Source organism: Cyprinus carpio, chromosome A20, assembly GCF_018340385.1.
Source record: "Cyprinus carpio isolate SPL01 chromosome A20, ASM1834038v1, whole genome shotgun sequence".
In the NCBI taxonomy this organism is placed as follows: domain Eukaryota; kingdom Metazoa; phylum Chordata; class Actinopteri; order Cypriniformes; family Cyprinidae; genus Cyprinus; species Cyprinus carpio.
Window position 1 is genome coordinate 1,290,503 of NC_056591.1, and position 17,327 is coordinate 1,307,829.

At 38.9% G+C, this 17,327-nt stretch overlaps 2 protein-coding genes across 2 annotated transcripts; one reads left to right on the plus strand and one right to left on the minus strand.

Moving 5' to 3' along the window:
• Nucleotides 1-137: 137 nt before the first annotated feature.
• On the minus strand, nt 138-2,866 carry LOC109073018 (gap junction beta-7 protein-like). Its single transcript, XM_042777312.1, has 2 exons — nt 2,427-2,866; nt 138-1,929 (listed from the first exon to the last, which is right to left on the minus strand). The coding sequence occupies exon 2, from the start codon at nt 1,913-1,915 to the stop codon at nt 1,142-1,144; it is 774 nt and encodes a 257-aa protein (XP_042633246.1). The 5' UTR covers nt 1,916-1,929; nt 2,427-2,866; the 3' UTR covers nt 138-1,141.
• Nucleotides 2,867-7,746: 4,880 nt separating this feature from the next.
• Nucleotides 7,747-9,908, plus strand: smim8 (small integral membrane protein 8). The gene is made up of 2 exons (XM_042777313.1): nt 7,747-8,001; nt 9,326-9,908. The coding sequence occupies exons 1-2, from the start codon at nt 7,777-7,779 to the stop codon at nt 9,482-9,484; spliced, it is 384 nt and encodes a 127-aa protein (XP_042633247.1). The 5' UTR covers nt 7,747-7,776; the 3' UTR covers nt 9,485-9,908.
• Nucleotides 9,909-17,327: the final 7,419 nt, after the last annotated feature.

Sequence of the window (17,327 nt, forward strand, 5' to 3'; positions counted from 1 at the left end):
ATGTTTACATGCTTACATAAAGGTTCAGCGTGGTAAATGTTTTATTGAAATTCTAAAACTGCTATGAGGGATCGAACATATGATTAGCTCAGTATAAAAACAGCAAATAGTTGATTATCTGTTGACATTGACTGTATATGTCAGGCCATACTGGCAAATGCTTTTAAAGTTGTGGAGTCATTTCGTTTTTCTTTCTGTTCTCAAACCACTTACTTTTTAATAACACACTGATCCACCTTGGTTATCTGACAAGGTTATTTATTATTTATTTTAGACATGTAAAAGATACAATCCTCATAAGTACAGGTGGTTCCACTTTATATTAGGTGTTTTTGACTAACTATTGTGTACTTGCATCACAAATAATGAATGGTTTGGTACAATGTACTTATGTTCCTGTTGAATTTCAAAACACTTTAGCTGCTATTGAGGTGGAATAAGGTTTAAGTTAGGGGCATGGTTAGGATTAGGGTCAGCGGTGTAATTATAGGTGTAACTACAGAAAGGTGTTTTAAATTCAAGGACAATGTAAAAACTTGTATGTGCACAATAAGTGCATTGTACCAAATGATTAATTTAAAAGTACATGGTAATTAAAGAAAGTTAATAATATGAAGTGGCTCTGTGCAATTTAACCGAATGGTTCTCATCTGGTTTTGTAATTGGACAGTGCCACAATTATTTATCAAACAAAAATAAATATATTAATATTATCATGAGCTTCACAGGCCAAAAAATATGCTTAATGATCAACATGACTGTCTGAATAATAAAATGGACAGGTTTGGTTTTAATAGTAATAGTCAATAGTTTCATAAACATACTGTGGTTGACGAACTTACCCTCATTTCAAATGAACCTGTATTTAATGTCATCTGGGTATTATTTTGCTATATAGTGTAGTTTTGTTGATGGTTTGTGAGGATGAGGGCATGTTGACGTCTAACTTGACTACAGTATGACAAAAGATATGGAAAGCGTTTGCTCTTCCTCTTAGAAAGTTCCTACATCTGTGTGCTCTGCTAACATAGCTCTATGTGACTGTAGTTTGTTATTTGCACTTGTTCTTGTGATGCCTTGCTGTCTGCAGGCCATCAGCAGAGAAGAACTGGTGTAGCATGCATTGAAAAAGCCCCAGCGTTCACGCAGCAGCAAGCTTTGGGCTTTCCTTTCCAGCCAGAACAGAATGAAGCCCTTCCTCTTTAGACACGGCTAGCGGCGGCGGTGAGCTGAGAGTGAGTGTGGATGGAGGCCGTCTTTCGTGCACAGGAGTGTACCTCTTACTGAAGCACTTCCAGCACTGCTTCGATATGATGTACATCATCTCCACCACATTCAGTACAATGCACAGTATAGACGTACAGCCCATGATATAAAGGAAGATTTTCTTCTCGGTGGCTTTTGCGATGTAGCAGTCCACCGTGTTGGGACAGGGGCTCTCGTCACACCGGAGCAAGCGGGGAACGTGGAAGCCGCTGTACAGGAAGTAGAAAGCCAGCAGAGTGGCCACCTCGAAGGACGTCTTGAGGATGAGACTCATGATGTAGGTGAAGAACAGCCCTCCGTCGATGCTGCCTTTGTCCTGGTACAGCTTCCTCTTGTACTTGCTCTCTCTGTGCTCCCTGTAAGCCACGTGCAGAGCCACCAGCAGCGACGGGGTGGACACCATGATCAGCTGAATGGCCCATAACCGCACTTGAGAGATGGGGAAGAAGCGGTCGAAGCAAACCTGCTCGCAGCCCGGCTGCTGTGTGTTGCAGACGAAGTCTTTGAACTCGTCCTTCCACACCTGCTCGGCGGCGGCGACGTACACCAGGATGCGGAACACGAAGAGGATGGAGAGCCAGACCCGTCCGACGACAGTCGAGTACTTGTTCACCCCGCTTAACACATTCTCCAGGAATCCCCAGTTCATGTTTCATCAGGCTGCTGCGGAGTCAGAGGGAAACTAAGAGTTAAATGCCTTGTAGCATGTACACTCGTAAAAATAAAGGACTTTTCCTTTATAAAGGCTCTTTTTAGTGCAGAGAGGTTATTTCGATCAGTGGTTATTACATGCCAAATATGCAGTGTTGAGGCTCTGGGCTTTAGATGATTCAAATGTTGTTCACAGTAAGAAAAAAATGGTTCTTTTAAAGACTGAAAGGTTCTCCAAAATGGTTCTTCTGTGGCATCGCTGTGAAAACCCCGTTTGGAGCGTTTATTTTTAGGAGTGTAACATTGACATGCTGGAAGTTTAATGTCGCATACACTTAAGAGAGTGAGAGCAGTGACTTATAATCCATAATAATCTATCAAGATACTTTTTCATAGCATTCTCAAATCTATATTTCAGAATCAGCTTTATTCGTCCAGTGTGCACAAACACATGAAGATCTGTTCTTGTGAGATACTTCTCTTAACAAAGGCAAATAAATGTTATGTACCTTTCATGCAGTCTGATTCCCTTCTGCTCGGCGTGGTCTTCGGCTGCTGCTGACAGACTGGAAATGCACCGAGAGCAGCTTCTCTCTGCTATTTGATAGTCAAACACACCTGGTGTAAGTGCCACACCTGTTTGGTTACTATGGAGGACTCTTATGTCAATGGAAACGCTCTGCTCTGAACCGGCTGATGGCTGTACTGCTGGACGGTGTTTTTGTAGTGTTTGCAGAATGTGTGAGATGTTGTGAGCCTCATAACCTGTTAGTGTTAGCAGTATAAACAGTCATGTGGGTTGAGTTCAGTGGAAACGGCTCTGACGCACCCACTCGTGCCCTTGACAGACGCGTACAGTCTCCATGGTCACGGCTGTCTCTCCGCGCTCGGATGAACAGCAAACACTCCATACACAAACCCTCACACGATGCTGTCAGTCTGCATGTTCAGTTTTCATGGAAAACCTCAAGACAGGAGAATCTAATTTTGATATACTTATGAAAACTTTCTGTACATTAGAACTTCCTGTGCTGTGGGTTTGTCTTTGACAGTAGCACTGATGCAGATTGATGAGGGTTATTGCAGACAAATGCAAGTAAACCTCTAGATGTGTGTAACCCAACAGGTTATGTATGCAGTTTTAATGACAAACCGCAGGCTGTTTGTGCATGAATTACTGATGAGCTCAGCGGCACTGATAGTGTTACCAGCAGAGAAAACCACAGTCTGCTGTGAAACGCCTTCATTTGGGATTGCTACAGGTGTTAGAAGTAAAAAAATAAAATCAGATTACTCTCTTAATTCATGTTCCTGTTTTTATTGTGAATGATTCATCAGTGTGCATTATTCTAGAGAGAATCATGGTTGTTTTTATAATCTTTCATCATGCTCCACCTCAGAGATGTAATCAGTTCCTGTTTAGAGACTGTTTTGATGTACATTGCTCATTTATGTTCAGATTTATTTATGACAAACCTCTTGAGATGTACTGGTTCATTACAAAGGAAATGCAATGATCAATTCATCAATCTACAGGCAGACAAACAAACGATAAGAAAAAGAACAACCCATAGATATTAATGAAAACTGCAGCACAAAATGACCAGTTTCTGGTGATAAATAAACAATAGACTCAAGGTATATATCTGAGGAATAAACAGTGCCTGCTTCACTGACTGCACACGCCTAAACACACCAGGTGATGAAATAGATCTAATATTATCAGGAAAATAATCCAGTTTACTGGGGCTTTAAACAAAGATGCTCTTTTGTCCGTTTTCTTTAAATTAGAGATGAGCAAGATGCTTAACTCAATCATCTGATGTGTGAGGAACAAAGTACTGGTGAAAAAAAAGAAGGATCAATAAAATGAATGCATGTAAATATAAACTGAACCAATGAATATGTCTTATTACAAGCAGAGATGGACATCTTAAGTGCACCATGCATTATACAGTAATGAGTGAGAAAATCACCTCTCATCTACAGATCTGCTATATGCTGTTTGATGAATTTTTAGGAATAGTTTGAAAATGTGTTTTAATTTAGTTCATCTGAGATCAGGATGAGTTTGTTTATTTTTAAGGTTTGTAGAAATGTAGCACTGCATAAGTGTCTCAGCAATGGATGCTCTGCAGTGAATGGGTGCCGTCAGAATGAGAGTCCAAACAGCTGATAAAAACATCACAATAATCCACAAGTAATCCACAGCACTCCAGTCCATCAGTGAACATCTGGAGAAGACAAAAGATGAAACAAATCCAGCATTAAGATGTTTTTAAAAGTGAAAGTGACGTGACATACAGCCTAGTATGGTGACCCATACTCAGAATTGGTGCTCTGCATTTAACCCATCCAAAGTGCACACACACACACACCAAAACAGTGGGTATCATTTATGCTGCGGCACCCGGGGAGCAGTTGGGGGTTCAGTGCCTTGCTCAAGGAGGCCTCAGTCGTGGTATTGCCGGCCCGAGGCTCAAACCCACAACCTTAGGATTAGGAGTCAAACTCTCTAACCACTAGGCCACGACTTCCTCTATATGTATATGAGTCCATAATCCATAATAACACTTCCTCCAGTGAAAAAGTGCATCTCCTGTTGTCTCTCACATCAAAATCCAGACACATATTAGTTTAGAGCTGTTTAGACGCTGCTTGATTCGGTGCAGATTTCTCTCCTGATTCACACCAGAACACTTTTTCTCTGGAGGAAGTGTTATTATGGATTATAGACTCAATGTATTTTAGTTAAAAACATCTTAATGCTGGATGTGTTTCAGCTTTTGTCTTCTCCAGATATTAACTGATAGACTGGAGTGCTGTGGATTACTTGTGGATTATTGTGATGTTTTTATCAGCTGTTTGGACTCTCATTCTGACGGCACCCATTCACTGCAGAGCATCCATTGCTGAGACACTGATGCAGTGCTACATTTCTACAAACCTGATGAAGAAACAAACTCATCCTAATCTCAGATGCTCTGAGGGTGAGCACATTTTAATTTTGGGGTTGCACTAGTTGTTCTTCATTTAGATATATAGGCTATATAAAGCCATGGCATTGATTAGAGGAAGGCCGCATCAGTCCGGCTCTGTGCTCTTTGGCCTTGTTTACACTGCAGGTCTTGATGCCCAATTCTGATTTGTTGCCTATATCAGATTTTTTTGGCTGTCCGTTTACACGTTCTTTCAATTGTGACCCATGAAAGTTGTTACATTTGTCAAGTATGGTAACCCATACTCAGAATTGGTGCTCTGCATTTAACCCATCCAAGTGCACACACACAGCAGTGAGAAGTGAACACACACCCAGAGCGGTGGGCAGCTATATCCAGCGCCCGGGGAGCAACTGGGGTTCAGTGCCTTGCTCAAGGGCACTTCAGTCATGAGTATTGAGGGTGGAAGAGAGCACTGTTCATTCACTCCCCCCCCCACCTACAACTCCTGCCAGCACCGAGACTCGAACCTCCAATCTTCGGGTGACAAGTCCAACTCTCTAACCATTAGGCCACAGCTGCCCTGTACTAATATCTGATTCATGTGTTTACACTCGCTATACCACCTGAAACATTGCGCATGAGTTGTAGTCATTTACTGCCTCCACTTGTGCTTCCTCATGAGAATAATGTGATCTGTGCTGACAAAACGAGTCACAATGAGCAAATAAAAAAAAAGTCATTCCCCATTAAAAGACCTTCAAAATGATTTATGATTTGTTGGAATCGGACAAAAAATGACTACACCTGTTTGAAGTCGATATGTGAAGTATTGTCTTATTATTAATTACTATATTAATAATCACAGTAAAGCTGTTTTTTATTTTATCTTTGATATTATAAATAAGAACAGATCCAACAAAAAAAAAAAAAAAAAACGGTAGAACAAATAGCCTAGAAAGAAACAAATAATGCATTACCTTTATCATTTTATATCTAAACTAAAGCATTCATGTACGAAAAACAATCCAATGTAAAAATAACTTTAGTGTGTTCATTACAAATAAATGGATTATTAAAACTACAAAAGCAGCTAAATTTTCCTGATTCCCTCTTTTCTTTTATTGTTAGATTAACATTATGATAATGATACAGACGTCCTATACTGTAATGCATGGATCTAATATAATGTTACACATCAGATGGTGTCCCCAACAGGTCAGTGGGGTATTTTTTTTTTTTTTTTGCCTGTAGCTCAAAAGAGCCCGTGCGCATTTACACTCATTTTGCCTGCACAGGTCACATATGACGTCATTAAACCGTGGAGAAGTACCTAAGTACTAAAAAAAAAACAATACATTTAGAGTTTGTAAACGTCATCAGAACGCAAAGAATTATGGGTATGTTTGGCCAGTTTACATGGGTTGGCACAACAGGCTAGTGTTCTGGCATGAAAACAATGAAAAATTAGCGTGAAAAACAGAATATAATCGAGCAAAATGGAGCGGACTAAAGAAAACATTGTCGGACCATACCGCCTAAAACTAAATCCTAATGCAAAGACGAGATATGACGAGGAAAAAAAGGGAATCAAAGGACTGGATCCTTACGAGCTGAGCGACTGGTCAGGGGACGTCAAACTGTTGCCCAACTTCCAGCACCCATATATTTACAACTACATGATACTAAGTGTTAGTGCATACACACACGAAGTTTTCTATGGACTTTTTATTATGTAAATGTATTCATTTAAATGTGTTTACATGTTAAATTTGTAAAGAAACTGAAATTACGTTGGATTGTTACTACTATTTAAGTTATGTAATTGTGTTTGCAACCAAAGAACACTGATTTTGCACAATTCTAACTTAATACAGATAAAGAAGGCAGAATTTCATTCGGTCTTTGTGTATTTTATTTACAGACATGGCTAAAAATTATTACATGTGAGAAGAGACATTACAAAATATTTTGGAAAACAATAAACATTAACATATTAGATGTGAGCATGGTATATAATTCTCCAAAAGGGCTTGAACCGGTCTGTGTTCGTAGCTTTGACCTCAGTATGGCCGAGGTACAGAGAAGGGGTCCAGTCAGGATCACACTCCAACATTTCATAGGCAGGTTTGCCTGCAAACACAGTCACCAAATAAATTGCTATGTAGCCTAGATGTACAACATTTAAAACTGATTAACGTTACGCTTTAGTACGGTAACGTAACTTAAGCTAATGGTCTGGTTAAGTCAAACAAAACACGCTGGTTTTTGCCCACAACATAACATTTACAGAGAGTAATTGTAACTTAGCTTTGTGAAAATGCTTTGAACACACCATTGTGTGTGGTGGAGTGTTATCGAAGGTAATCTTGGGCTCCTTACTGCTGCTATCCATGCCATTCGTCAACTATTTGTCACCTCTGAAACATGGCTTGTACTATTATTTTTCCACGCTGGAAAACGATAAAAGAATATTCCGTTCTTAAGCTTTACGGCACTTCTATTCCAGTTTATAGCGTTCTTCCCTCCATGCATAGAAGTCTGGCGCGTTATGTTTGTGCCGCGGTTTCCCAAAATGCTTTGCGTTTACCACTGGGAATACGTCATGATGACGACACATTAGCAATCTCTGTTCTTTGCGTTTACCACTGGGAATACGTCAAATGCCTCAGAAAATCCGATCTACCTGTTTACATGCATGCGTTTTTTTCCCGTTTACACTGTCATAGAACAGATCCGATCTGTGTCACATATGAGAAAAAAATCAGAATTTGGATCACATTTAACTGGCAGAGTTTTCTGATCTGTTTCCTCTAGCAGAGGACGCGATGGTTCTCTCTCTCTCTCTCTTTCTCGACACTAGGGGGCTCTGTGATTTCTGTCTGTTGTTCTTTCGTGCTCGCGGAGGTCAGAATAACGCATGCGTGGTGTGATCGTGAACTCTGTGCTGTATAATATCTGTGAGCAGCAGCTCGTGTGTTACTGTGACCGCACCAGCAGCAGCAGCAGCAGCATGTGTTCCGCGCAGGACAGCGGCAGAGGAGGCGCGCGGCAGCCGGACTCGGGTTACAGGAGTCCCGGGCTCCGGGGCGTCAGGAGCACGTCGCTGTTCCGCGCTGTTAACCCGGAGCTCTTCATCAAACCTGCAAGTGCTCTTCACAGTCTGCTGTTCATGACGGAAGTCACTGCTTTACACTCATATAAGACACAAATGATCTGATCAGCTACACGCGAGCGTTAATCTCGGAAGCGTGTTTTTATGTTGGTCTTTGTACGCATGCGTAAGCGCATCGCGTCGCGTCACAATGTTTACCAGCGACATGAGCGTTGCGTTTTTAAAGAGGCCGTGTAAAGTTAAAACAGTCGTTAATAAAAACTCTTCATGTTAGTTCAGAGTGCATCGATAACTTTTGATCCTAAATGCATGCGAGCAAGTCAAGTAACAGTCGCGTGCGCAGTCTATTCTGTTACATGCATCCAGTGTGGCCTCGTTTTCCAAAAATGTCTTTTATTACTTGTTACTAGTTACTCCTTTCAAAAGTAATGGTATTATTTAAGACTTTCTGGCAACAGTAATTAGTTACAATACTTTTCCTTCATGCCCACAGAAGTTGTAATTGTTTTTTTCCCCATTCCTTTCAAAAGTAATGGTATTACTTATTACTTTCTGGCAACAGTTATATATAACAGTAATTAGTTACATTACTTTTCCTTCATGCCCACAGAAGTTGTAATTGTTTTTTTCAGTCAGAAGTTTTAACAAACACTCAATGATTGATTGTGACTTTTAAGTAAAAGTATTGTATTAATTGTCATGTGTAGCATGAAGGTAATTGTAGATTTAATTTCTCTGTTACCCAAATATAATTATATTTCATGAAGTATTTTATCAAAAGAAAGTTCATACGATGTTTAATTATAGTAGTATAATTGATATGGGGATCAGAGTAATACAGAGTAAAGTAAGGCCAGGACTTCCACATCTGTGTTCAGATCAGATGTTCTCCAGATAAGATCAGTGCGGTGCCAGTATTTCCATCCCCTGAATGTAAGCTTCTCCATATGCCAAGCTTTCCTGTGCACTGCTGACTTCATGAAAATTATGAAAATAAAAATCTAGGAATAACTGGATTGTTGGATTTCAGATCAATGGGGGCCGAGGAATCTAAAGTAACGAGCTGTTTTATGGATGGTAACTGTAGTATTACTGAAATCTTTAGTCAGTAGTTACACTACTAGTTCCTGCAAAAAGTAATATTACTGCCCAGCACTGTATGCACTGACCCTAAAACTTTGACTTTTCACAATGCTTTGAAGTAGCCTATTATTAAAATAATTCAGATATGGCATGCCGTCATGATATGCATATCTTGATTTGTTAATTTGCAATGTTTTGGATATATAGTGCATGCCTGCTCATGATGATGTGTGCTCGCTGGAGCTGACGCTCGTCACTGTCCTCCTCTCAGAACAAGCCGGTGATGGCGCTGGGTCTGCTGAGCCTCACGCTGTGTGTGGGGTACCTGGGCTACCTGCACGCGGTCAGAGACAACCAGCAGCAGCTGTACGAGGCCGTGGACAGCCAGGGAGAGAGACACATGAGGAGGAAGAGCTCCAGATGGGACTGACTGACCTCACCACACCAGAGATCATCATCATCATCATCATCAGCGCTGCACTTCACCGGATTGTGTTTTAGTGACTCAGGAATCATTTCTGTCTGTTTTCACTGATGAACATGATCTGGTCATGTCCTCTGGTTCATGCAGCATGGCTTTACACACGTCAGGTCGTTTATTTAATCTCATAATCCTCGTTATACTGCACAATTATCCATGATTACCAACCAACACTTAGTTGCTACCGATACATACCGGTCTGAATGATGCGGCTGGGTTAATATGCAGCAGTATGGCTTATTATGGCCAAGTTAATTACATTCACCTGATAAATGGGCTGTATTTGTAATCCAGTGAATATGCACTTGTTAGAGTAAAAGTCTAGAATAACCATATTTATGTATTAGGGTCAATGACAACTAAATCTCTAAAAGGTATTTTTTGAAAGTCTTTTCAAATGAATGTAATGCATGTTTTTGAGTTTCATTTGTTAAACGACATTTTAATGTTTTTGATTCAGCTTTACGACCCAAAACTTGTTTGAATTTGATTTTTTGCTTTTTAATGGCTGGGTGTTTAGTATCTTCAGCATTTGATTTTACTTTTAAAGACAGAAAAATAATCACACAACAAATAAATGTCTTTAATACAGTAAATATTCAGGCCTGTTATTTGTTTGTTTAAATGAAGAATTCACATGGTTGCACCACCTGATAAATATCAGTCATGCCACCTGACAACATTAATAATGACAGGAAATATGCTGAATTCTGTTTTTTTTTTTTTTTTTTTGGTTACATTTCAGTTGCATTAAAAAATACATAATACTCAGTTACATAAAAAAGTGTTTAGTCAACAGTCTCTGTTGAAGTAAAAGTAGTAAACTGATCAAAAATGCAAGCAATGGAGTGCAATAGATTGATTAGACACTGTAATAACCACTAATTAGCCATGTTTTTTGCTACACTAACCATAGTTTAACCATGGAATTTGTAAAGAAATGGTAATTTGGTAAAATGGTAAATTTCTATTTGTATAGAAATGGTAATTCATTTGCCAAAAAAACAAACAAACATGGTTACTGTGCTTGGTTACAAAACATGGTAAAAGCATGGTTAATTTTTGTAAGGGAAAACTCATGTTCAGTATTAGGATTTTTCTGTAAAGATATTGTAATGATGTACTAATTTTGATATGTAGGCGATTTAGAAAGTATAGTTTTGTTAAATCTTGAGTATTAAAGTCATGAGAGAGATAGATATCAGGGAAAAATAAATAGACTGAAAAGAAAAGTGAGAGTGGAGGTGCAGTTCAGGAGAGAACTTTTAATTATTTTGCATGTCCCCAACCTAAAGATTTAAACCGTTTTTATGTCAGGTCCATACAAAAAATAGGTTGTCTGAGTTTCAGAATGTGTTGTGGGTGAGATTTCCCGGCCTTCTTTTCCCCCAGTCCGCCCCTCGTGGAAATTAATGGCGCAGACACGCACTTTCATAGGCCTACTGAAGCTAGCAGTGTTTTCAGCCTCTGCCGCCTCAATATATGAGTACATGAACATTCGTGGAAATTAATGGCGCAGACACGCAGTTCATATAGTTTGAGACAGCAATGTTACCAATGTTTCAGGAGTTCAGTACACAGAATAGGACACATGCTTATTAGATAACCGTATTTGAGCTGATGTATATGCTTATATTTATTATTATTTTTTAATTAATTATTTTTTTTCCAAACCATTGTTAGATGCAGTATCCTGTAGTTATGCAAAGATTTGGTTTCAAAAGCAGTATCAGTAAACTATTTCTTATGATTTTAAACCTGCATTGAGCTTCAGATCGATCTCAAAGTAAAAGGCGGTACTAAAGTCTGATTTTGTGGTGAATGTGTTCAGTTTTGAACATCTTAATTCAAGTGATGAAGGAATGTGAAAGTCTGACAGTGTTACTGTAAGGTTAACCCTGCGTGGTGTAAATGTTTGAATATGATTAACAGTTGAAAATAAACATTCATTAGAAATTTAGGAAAGTAGTCAAAAATAATTAGTTACATTACTTTAATAAAGTAATTGAAAAAGTTTATTCCTATTAGTCCTATTACATTTTAAATAGGGTAGCTTGTAATCTGTAACCTATTACATTTCCAAAGTAACCTTCCCAACACTGAATATTAGCATCTGCAGCAAATTGCATCTTTTTGTGTTTTTGTTTTTCCTCCATAATCTCATATACTATATGAGCCTGATGTATCACATATATGAAACACATATGCATTTTTTATAAAGGTTTATTAAACTGTTCCATGCTGAAAAAAATAAATAAATTATTTCATCTAACATGACAGTGTTAATAACTGAACAGGTTTTGTGTGGGTCTGATGATCAGCCAAAACACATTCATTAATGCCTCGTCTCATCTGTGTCTTCTTCACCTCAACAGTGGCCTGTAAACGTCAGCCGTCGTGCTTCTCACGCAACACTCAAACATGTAAGAACTTCCTTTCCAGTGCAAAAAGAGCATTTGTGTAAGCTGAGTCGACGTCAGATGAGCACATGCTCCTCCTGAAGAATCCCAGCATTAGAAACTCAAGTCCTGAACAGTTTGAGCGGCACGCTTCAGCACTGGTTGATTTATCAGTTTTCAGAAATAGATGCATTCAGCTTTACAAAGAGACTGTTCTTGAAGGATGGAGTCATTAAGACTAGGGAAAAATTTACAATGTATGATTTGAAAGTGCCTTTAAAGTGCACATATATGCATCTAAAGTGGACAAACCTTGGAATAAAAGCTTGGAGAAAAACAGAGATCATAAAACAGAGCAAGTCTAGCTCTGAGTCAATGACAGACAATGCATCGGGATCTCAGATGACTGAAACAAAGGCAGCAGGTGATGTGTGAACCTCAGACACGTTTGTTCTCTGTAACAGGATATGATGTGCTTCTGAAGAGCTGGTTTCCTGTTCCTACAACATCATGTGGTTGTGAAGCACCTGTTTGTATCCAAAGCAACTTACAGTGGATTCAGACTAACATTTTTTTACCTAACATCTGTTCCCTGGGAATTGAACCAACAACCTTTTGTGCTGCTAACACAGGAACAACCCATTAAGCGTTCTTCTTGTAATGGATATAGCTTATTGGCCAAATGTGAGAGCTGATGTTTGGAGGTATTGTAAAAATTGTCAAGCTTGTCAAAAGTATAAGCCTGTGTTAACCAAGTTGCCTGGGTATCTACAGTCCATGCTAGTAGTTGAACCCGGTTATATGCTTGGAGTTGATCTGATGGGTCCATTCCCAAAGCGTGCCAAACAAAATGAACATCTCTTAGTACTTGTTGACTACTGTTCCAAGTGGGTCCAGCAGGTCAGCAGCTGCTTTGAGTTTGTCAGAGTAGGGCTGTGATGTTGCTAATAGGCCAATCACCACAATTAACTGGGGGTTGGAAGGCTGGGAGGTTAACTTTAATTATTTGAATTATACTTCCCCACAAAGGTGAAGAAGTTTCCTGATGTCTGATGTCAGTGTCTGTTGTGCTGCAGCTGCTGTGGGAGTGGGCCGTGTTCATACAGACGTCTGCTGAGCTGGAGATCGTGTGTGAGATGAAGCAGAGGTGCTGCTGTGTGGCGCTGGATTGTGACGCCGAGCTGAAGAGCGCCTCAGAGGTGCACTACACACCTCCTAATGGACGGCTCGTCTCGCTGGCCTCCGAACGCTTCCGGTGACTGTCTGAGATCAGAGTTGTGCTCTGGTGAAGAGTTCACTGCAGACCAGTGTCTGAAGCTCAGCTTCTAACATGGACAACAATAATCTGAGATTTTTGATTACTTTAATCCAGCTAAACAAGTCAAATTAAGACGTGGAGGATTCCTATTTTAGGAACTATTTCACACTATTATAAGGTTAAGGTAAATAACTAGTTTACTGATGTCCATGTAAGCGTACTCCCTGACACTGTTCTTCACATTACATACTGTAATGCTGCTTGCTCTAAAGCAATGTAAACTGAGCTTGTGCACACATCTCCATGTCACTGTGATCAGATGCTTTCTCACTGAGGTGCAGTCATCTTTATTACTGTAGCTCTTTATTTTAAATGCTTTTTGACTGAGATTCGGTTCTCTTCTTAACGTCTTTACAGTGTCACACAGGAAAATAGAATCTGTTATGGATGAATCATATTTCAATAATGGACACGATTACTCCTAATCATCGGTGACTATTTGCCTGTTGGTTATTTATCCTGAAAATACTTCATTTTAATTTGATTGCGCTGTCTTGCTTTGGTAACATGCAAGGGTTTGTGGTTGCCAGATGTCAAGAGCTTAAATTCCCCGATCAGAGGGTTTCATTTTCTGCTGAGTGGTTTAATCTTCCCAACCACTCGTTTTTTGCACTTATTTAGTTATCGAGAGGAAAAGCGTGCAGCAGTTTTTACTCATTCATCTAAAGGCAGATCTCAGCAGAGTCAGGATGTTCACTGCTTGTGAACTTATTTTTACCCATAAATGCAGAATGCAGATGAACTTGACTATATCAGGACCTGTGTGGCATGAGACTTTTAATGTCACACACAGGGCGCCTGAAATCCTCTTCAGGCCGGAACTGATTGGACGAGATAATTATGGGATGCACGAGAGCGTGTTCAGATGCTTCCTGCAGTCAGACATCGACCTGCGGTTCAGTTTTGTGGGGAAAGTCCTGCTGGTGAGTTTGAGAGGCTGCTCTCTCCACTGTGTGTGTGTGTGTGTGTGTGTGTGTGTGTGTCCTGCAGACGGGAACACACTGCTGTGTCAGCAGACCGGGTCATCAGGATGTCTCCGCCAAGTCCCAGGAGTTCGACCCACAGATCGTCTGCAGGAAGCGCTTCTGACCCATGACTGATCTTAACATACTTTTAACACTTTTAGACAGTTTTTCTTTTTCTTTCATTTTGTTGGTGCTATAGAGTGCAGAAGATGGTGCCAAGTGTTGAAGTGAGTCTTTTAGGGCTCCTCTAGATCCTGTCTGTGTTTTTAGTTTCCAAGAGAAAAATGACCCTTTATGTATGTGACCTGTTCAGTGTTCTGATGCTCTTCATGAGGCTCACATTGCAGCTATTGCTGGTGTCTGTAATCACCAGTGGTGGACGAAGTACACAAATCAAGTACTTGAGTAAAAGTACAGATAGGTATAATAAAATATTACCTCAGTGGAAGTAAAAGTACTCAAGTAAAAGTACGCTGAAGAGAGTGATGTAGTAATGTTCACTGTGAAGCTTACACTGTGATGTACCTGAGAGAAAACAGAGCTGACCATCGGATCTTCATCAGTAAGAAAAAAGAGTTTTAAAGTTTGTTGTTTTGCAGAACATCACAGTTATAAATGACATGAGAATAAGGCCTGAAGTTAGGAAGAACATTTCAAGGACAATATAATTATATTTTTATAATGATTTTGTTCTTCTCAAACCTTGTCTGTGGTGTAAACACTCCTGGCCAAATGCCCCTAGAGGGCATCACTTCCCACTTTGATAATTACTGCAGTTAACATGTTCTGAACATTACATCCTTTCTTTTCCCCTCAGATGTAATCTATCTAGATGGTTGCATAAATATATTTGGACTTTATATCTAAAAATGACCTCATCTTAGCACCAGCAAGCTTGTTAGACAGTTAGCATCAGCTAACAATATTTACTTATTTTCAGTATGGTTACGAATAAACATTCATATCTGTCTACTTGGCTAGTTAATCCAAACAATATAAAAATGTATACTGTTGATAAACAATATAAAAACATATGTCACATAGGGCTAAATGCATAGCATTTTAATACAACTGTTAACGTTAGGCAGCGGGAAATTTGAACGTGCATGAGTTATTTTATTTAATCTGTGTCATTTTAATGTTTCCCTTTTTTTTCATAGTTTTTTTTTTTTTTTTTTTTACTGATTCAAGCATTTCAGTGGGCTTAAATAGATCACCCTTTACAGCAGATTTAGCTCACAAACAACTGACAGTTTTGACCTAAATATGGTTTTCAGTTACAATAATTAATCCTAAAATCGACATTAGTTACTTTTAGCAGCATCAGTCGCGCGCACGTGATATATTATGAGTAACAATATGTTTTCTGAAATGTAGTGAAGTAAAAAGTACGATCTTATGCTTTTGAATGTACTGAGGTAAGTTACTCAAAATAAAACTACTCCAGTAAATTACAGATACTTGAAAAATGTACTTGAGTACAGTAACGAAGTAAAGTTACTCCACTGTCCACCACTGGTAATCACTGCATCCATCTGTTGACATGAGGCTTCACTGACGGATCTTTCCTGCAGCTATGCATTTCTCAGCTCTTCCTCAGACACCGGTGTGTGTGTGTGTGTGTCTGTTTCTGCTCTGTTTTGATTTGCTGAGCAGGACTGATTGAGTTGATTTGCATGGGTGTGTTATCTGAGGCGGTTGTGAGCTGCATATGGATCTGTCCGTCTTTGGCCTCATGCAGCTCGTCTGTTGATCTCTGTGAGGTTTGCTCTTGTTTACATGTTCATTAGCTGATCCAAATCCTGCTATGTGTTCAGCAGTGGTGTAGTGGTGCCTGGAGAAGTGGGTATACTCTTAATTTATGCCCCCTTTTTTTTAAGCGACCCAGCAAAGGATGAACACCATGTGTTATAAACAGTGACGTGTAAAACTAGTCTTGTATATTTAATTCACCTCAAAATGGGCCAGTAGTAGCCTATTTGCATATTGTCGATTAACTTCTGCTGCTTGACTTCAGGGAGTAAGAATCATTATGAAATTAAATTTAGCCACAGAAGAGGTGCAGATTTTGCAATAATTCAAATTTTAAAAACATTTTTAACATTTTGTCAGAACCTCTAGTACACTACATGCTATTTTTAGTTGTCTGTTCATAGGAGAATCTTGATCTGTATTAAAAAAAAAAGTGACTATCAATCCCCCTCCCCCCATGCTCATGTTTGTAAATTACTAATTATTATTAGTCTTTTTTTGACCGTTCTGCAGCTGTTACCTGGATGAGATTAATTTTAATTTTATTTTTTATTCATTTGCTTAAATTAGGACTAAATTAAACCTAAATAATTTAGCATTTTTTAAACCTTGTACAATGTAAAATTGTATATGACATATATGCGTATTTATTATGTATATATTTATGATTAATGTAAATTATAAATTAATAAATACGGTCTAACATTAATTATAATCTATTAATTCATCTGTCTAATAATGTCTAAAAATATATAATAATTAGGTCTATCAAGCTCTAACAGACTATCCAAATTTAAATAAAACAATAGGGTTATATATTTAGAAGCACAGATGTGTCTGTCACTTTAAAGGTATGGTTCACCTAAAAATTCTGTCATAATTTACCCAGGTTGTTCTAAACCTGCAAGCTGTTTCTTTTGTTGAACACAAAAGAAGATACTTTGTAGAATGTGGGTAACTAAACAGCTGCTGTTCTATAGTAGAGAAAAAATGCTATCAGAGTCAATGGGGACCAGAAACTGTCTGTTAGCCACGTTCTTCAACAGAAGAAAGAAATTATCACAGGTTTGGAACAACTTGTGGGACTGTGAACACGTGAAAGGTCAAGGTCAAGGCCAGTTTATTTATATAGCACATTTAAAAACAGCTAGTGTATGGCAAAGTGCTGTACATATACAAATTAAGTAAATATAGAGAGTAAGAGAATAAAAAGAAGTAACTCAAAACACAATCAATACAAAAACACATTAATAAACACAAACATACATTTCAAACAAATGCCAAGAAATACAGATAAGTCTTCAGGCGGGATTTAAAAACAGAAAGGGAAGGCGCAGATCTAATGTCTAGAGGTATGC